The 6206-nt window shown below is 40.9% G+C and overlaps 1 protein-coding gene across 2 annotated transcripts in view; it reads right to left on the reverse strand.

The window, feature by feature from the left end:
• Positions 1-5779, reverse strand: part of appbp2 (amyloid beta precursor protein (cytoplasmic tail) binding protein 2) — a 37555-nt gene extending 31776 nt beyond the window's left edge. For both annotated transcript variants that reach the window (XM_050055896.1, XM_050055901.1), the window contains exon 1: positions 5378-5779. In XM_050055896.1, the coding sequence (XP_049911853.1) occupies positions 5378-5515 (138 nt within the window). In that variant the 5' untranslated portion in view covers positions 5516-5779. The remainder of the gene's footprint in view (positions 1-5377) is intronic.
• Positions 5780-6206: the final 427 nt, after the last annotated feature.

Below are 6206 nucleotides of genomic sequence, written 5' to 3' on the forward strand. Positions count from 1 at the left end.
ACACAGACACAGACACAGACACAAACACACACACACAGGCACTAGTCTAAAAGTCTGAGACTACTAGCCAAGATACTTCTATTTTGCTTTTGTTTGTCTCAAATGTAACAATTTGAGTGAAAAGTTGAATATTTGAAAGATGTGCATATATTTCAGAATATCTTATCTGTATTATCTTACTATCTTATCTGGTATGTCCCCCTTTTGCTTCAGTAACAGCATGCACTATAGCTAGCATGAATTCCAAAAGTATGTGCAAAAACCTGATGACCCATGTTATGCCAGCATGATTTGACAAAGTTCCAAAGAGGTTCCTGTGATGTCACTGAATGTTTGGCATTCTCTGTCTTCAGGTGCCCCCAAAAATGTTCATTGGGGATGAGGTCAGGTGACTGCAAAGGAAAGTCTGTGACAGTGAGAACTCTGTGATCTTCACTGTAAATAGAATGGACCACTGAAAGCACCTTAACACTACATGCCACATTCACCCATTCACACACACACATTCAAACACTTGAGGCCAAGGCTATCATGCAAGGTGCCACCTACTACTCAGTTTGAACATTCACACACACACACACACACACACACACACACACACACACACACACTCTGGTGGCACAGCCATTAGGAGCAATTTGGGGTTCAGTATTAAACTTGTACTGATTACAATTCTTTGGGCCGATACCGATTTCCGATTTGCAGAGTGTTTGGATGGCCGATTCCGATTTTGGCCGATTCCGATTTTGGCCGATTCCAATTTCATTTTTTTTTTAAACCACTTTACAGCACACAAGATATTGCAATATTTTCTATCTTTCCTTTATTAGAGCATTTTAACCAAGAAACAACCAGCTTTTCAATAATCATCTCAAACAAACAAACACAAACCTTTTTGCTCAAATATAACTTCAGGTACAGTATTAAAATAAGTAAGTAAAAAAAGGCATAGGCCTACATAAATAAAAACATGGATAAATAAAATAATATTTCTTGGTGTATAGCATTTGTGGGTAATTTCTTGAATAGACAAAAAAGTAAAAATATTTCCTGTGGAAAATTCACACAGGTCTTTGGGACACGCCCACCAGTAAGCGCGTGGACACGCACATCTTCGGCATGCGGACACGCGCCTCGTTAGTTTCAAGCGGCACAGTGCAGCAGTGAGAGCTCCGCAGTTCAGTTTAACACGAACAGTTAACAACTTTCTCCTTCTCTCTTTTGATGTGTGTGCATGAATGATTAAGAATCCGCCGTGTTTCACTTCCTCACATCGCCCAAGCAGTGAGTTGCACATGTGCTTGTGTGTGCGCTGCTGATGTTACACGTCAATTATGCGGCGTGGCAGAAATTTGACCGGCGTTTTAAATCGGCATATTTCAGACTGACCGGCTGGTCGCAGGTCACGGCTGATCACGTGAAAACTGGCCCGATTCCAAGCACTGCCGATAAATCGGTGCAAGTCTATTCAGTATCTTGCACAAGAATACTTTGACTAGTGATATCATGAGAACCAATACTCGCGATACCTTTCAATTCCATGATGAAAAAAAAAACAGTGATACTCTTTTTAAAAAAAACAAACAAACAAAAAAAACAGAAGAACCGATACCAGTGTAAGAATCGGTGCTATGACTCTTCCGGAACTGATGGGGGCAATATACGCCATATAGCGTTACAGTCCATGCCTACATTCAGAGGGCTTGGACAGAGCATGCACGGGCTCTGGTGGGGTCGGGCTGGATTTTTTTGGGCCCGATCTAAGCTCTAGCACTTGTAGAAGCCATTATTTCTAGCAAAGACAACGGAGAACAGGCGTTCTTCTTTGGCGCTCGTCTTCGGCACAGACTGATGCGCATATACTCCCCCCGTCAGTTCTGACAGGAATCGACACAGCCCGCTGAGGGCAAAGTTGTATCCGATACATACAGTACCGAAAAAAAACAAACAGGTACCAACGTATTTTTTGCATGTTGGCATCGACTTGGTACCGAAGTATCAGTTCTCATGACAACCCTAGTCTTCTATGAGCCCAGCCTTCAAGATGTGCAACACTCCGTTAAATGTCATTCAGTTCATCAATTAAAATCAGTAGCATAGTAAGCAGATGTTCCATGCTATTTTGTTTAATTTCAACAACACAGAGAACAGCTTGAACAAGCTGCGTGTGAGCTAACGATCATGTATTTCAATTCCAGCAGTACGTAGTGATGTTACGTGCTGTGCCGATCCTTCGAAGCGTGCATCGAGTAATCCAATTCCATGATGCGCGTATCGAGGCTATCGTTTCAGACGAGTGACGTCATTGATGACGTCCGAAGCCTCGCTGCCCGGCTGTACCACATGACTGGTTTGGGAAGCGGTTCAGATCTTGGTGTGAGGTTTGCACAGAAGTGACATAGAACACGAATATTACCCCTTTTGCCATTATTATATTATATGACACTACACCACAATACAATTTTTAGCCAAATGATTGGTTTATACACACAGAGGATGCATTCACAAAACAATAACAGTTTATTGTAGATGTATTTGATACAGTATAGTCATAATATACTCACTAGAAAATACACTATATTGATAAAAAGAAAGTTATAATATTATTATTATTATTATTAATAGTCATTCCCAGCAGCTACTACTGACACACGTGTATCACAGATTACATGGTTAAGATCACAGCTGCCTGTTTTACACACTTTGGCCAGCAGGTGGTTTCGTGTGCACATGAAGCCTCAAGAAATGAACCCTTTTCTGAACCAATTTGCTGGAAAGCTTCAATGCTTCATGAGGCTTCATCTCACCATCACTAGCAGTACATGACTGCCCATGCGTTCTACTTCCGAAACACAGCAGTTGGGGTGCATTTGATTTATTGTACTGGGACATTTGATTTTTCCACAACTGGACCACGGACGTCAAAAAAAACGACGCTTGCACCGTGACAGGACAAACAATAAATGAAACAAACAATATTCCACACATTCTTGTGGTTGGCTCAAACGCTGTCAGCGTGATTTAAGTAGTAAATATTTAAATAGTTTATTGAGTTTATTGCTGATGTTGATCAATGTTTTTTATAACGAAAAATAGGTAAAGAGGAAAAGAGAAAAACAAAAATGACATGCATGGTTTTAAGTGTTCATTAGGGTTTCATACATGCCAGCACCCTAAACATTTTAAAACAAATATTTTACTATACACAAAGTGTTTCTAATTTCTTTCTACTCCATACAGGTACAGTAAAATATTGAAATGTTTTCATTTGTTTGTTTGGTTTTTGACTGGGCTTTTTAAAAATGCATGAAGCGAGGAGAGGTGAACAATGTGAAGCAATGAAGGTTGTGGTAATAGTACTGGCAAGAATTTAAAACGACTTTCACCCCTGTATATAAGTAATATCAATCTGTTGATAGAAATGGTATTGTATATGCAAATATTTTAATAAAGTATTTCTTGTTTAAGTACATGGGATCTTAGAATTTTTTTTTTTACTGTGGTATCGACTTTGGTATCTAGAATCGTGTAATTTTACTGGTATCGGCACTGACTACTGAATTTTTGGTATTGTGACATCCCTAACTTTGACATGCAGACTGGGGCAGCCGGGGACAAAAAGCCAATCTTACGATATGTGGACGACACCACTCTCCCTCCTGAGTCACAGTCAGTCACGTAGTTTGTGCAAAGCCTTTCAGACTTCCATGGCCTGCCCCCTCACAAACCTTATAGTGTAGCAATAGCCTTTTTTAAACAGGAATTGTGCAAATTTGCAGGAAAGCCCAATCAGTCTTCTTTCAGCATTGGCAGTATAATAACAAAATCTGAGAGTGCAGCAAAATGCCGCCTACCTACTTTTGTTTAAACAGAATGCGCCTTTTTCGGGGCAATGGGGGGCGTGAACAGGTAACAAAACCTGTAGCTCAGCATGTGATGTAAACAGTGACGTGGGAGGGAAGCCGCAGCTAGTCAGTCCTTCGGCGATTCTCTCGTTCTTCACCGTCCCCATCATTTGACGGTTAATGGCCTCTTTATTTGAGAGGACAAGGAGGGCGCACAATTCTTTGTCTCCCCAGTTGCTCATCTTTACTGTAGTGTGTGTCAGGTTTGCGTTTCCCTCTTGCTACTTACTGCTCGCTAATTCCTGCTATCAGCTGTTTCCTGTTTATCCACCGCCAGTGGCTCGCAAGTGCGGCGTCATCAACAGCCCCTCCCCTTGCAGAAGGCCACCTCGGTCTTTTTAAACTAAAAGGGTTCCGCTAATATGACTACCCTATGAGGCGGAAAATTGGGCACCTTGGATCAACTCGCCAATCCGACTCTGTGTGTCTAAACGGTTGCAGCTTGCCGGCAAAACGGCCCAACATTTGCGGAAAATCTGGCATTGTAAAAGGAGCTAATCATTTGATGCTGTGAGAGCCCCCTTTGCTTAGAATAAAAATCTGACTTGACTTAGTTCTGATGCTAGGTCTCCCACTATTACAATGCCACATAGTAGGCAATGATTTGCTGAAAACGTGAGGCACAGCCATACTTAAAGCAGGTGAACAATGACTGCAAGTTGAGTTAATTGAATGAGCTTCAGATGCGCAGATGAAATCCACAGGTGTCATCTGAATGCAAGCTTCAACGGAAGGGATAAAGCTCAAGGAAATCTGACCTTTTGTTGAAAGTAGATAAGTTGGTCAATGCCACAAATTTGCTTAAATTTTACTGCTGACCTGGATATGGCGCAGGTTCTTGAAAATTTCTTCATCATTTTATTTAATAACTTATTGTGTGTCTGAATCCTATTTATGACCTCAAGTATCTAAAATCCTGGTTAGAGCCTTCTAGAGCCTTGATTGTAGCTCAAAAGCAGCACTGTTTTGATATCTTATTTCGATGCTGCATTTAAATGAGTGTTGGGGAAAACAAAAATGTTGTTTTCAAGTTACAATATACTGCCGTTTTGAGTTTCCTGTCTATGGCAAACTGATAGCAGACAGCTCGACAAAGCTCAGCTATGCTATGCTGTAACATGTCTGCTTGTTCGAGAAGAGCTACTTCAGTGGGTGAAAACACAATACTGACATCAACAAACCCACGAAAATGCTGTTAGTTTACAAAACAACAATAACTACATTACCAAAATGTTACACACGGCCGCCCGCTTCATTTTCAACAAACGTTCATTACACAATATACTCTTGAATATTAGGAAAACGAAGAGCGGTGTAAGCTAGCGGTTGATGTAACAGGACCCCCAGTTTTTCGTCTTTTACAGCTAGCATAGCGTTATCGTAATTTAGCTAACGTTAGCAGCACAACACAACACAAACTCGTACAACCTACTGGGTGTCGGATATAACGTTCCCTGACTGTAAAATCTTACCTTATAATAGACATCGAATTGTATATTTTCTGGGAGCGACCGTATGTCCCTTCTCGATCGGCTGTAGTTGTCCACCACAGCCGAGATAGCGGTGTTGTACAGTGTTTCTGGGATCCATTCGAGCTCCACCGCAGCCATGTTGTTTTCCCTCTCCAAAAAAAAAACACCAGCAGCTACAGCCCTCCCCAACTCTCCCTACATTTACTACCTTTCTGCGAAGCACTTCCTTCGCGAGTCCTCATGTACTATTTGCTTTAAAATAAGGCTACAGATGATTGTACTGTTGCCAGTTTACCACTACAATTCTAAAACCACTGTTTAATAGCCATCTATCCCTTTCATCTCCAATTATTCGTCGACCCTACAGCAGTTCCGTGCCCCCGTCCCGACGCAGACATTCACTGGCGTTGACGCAGTGACGTAATTGTGCAGTCAATGCAAAAAAAAAAAAATCCTTAAACACACATAAACATACAAGGAGAAATAAACATATCACACGTTTTTTCTTTGTAGTTCAGCAAGACTTTGTTTGAATTCATGTATGTTAAATTGTCCAGTGCAGATCCTCTGTTTCCTTAATTCCTGTTTCCTTAGAGAGCAAATGTACTAAACAAACCTGAACATGGTCAGTGTTGAAGAATGTGTGGTAACATATCTGCTAGTTATTTGTTTATATTTTTGGAAGTGTCCTGTAATTTCTTCTTACTGGGTAGATGTGTTTACAAAGATCAGATCAACAATGAGCTTAGGGCTGGATTTTAACCTAATTTTTATGAAATGTGTCGACTGGGCTAATAAAACAGGACAGGTATTTATTACAAATATTACT

The sequence above is a fragment of the Epinephelus moara genome, chromosome 2 (genome assembly GCF_006386435.1).
Source record: "Epinephelus moara isolate mb chromosome 2, YSFRI_EMoa_1.0, whole genome shotgun sequence".
NCBI lineage: Eukaryota > Metazoa > Chordata > Actinopteri > Perciformes > Serranidae > Epinephelus > Epinephelus moara.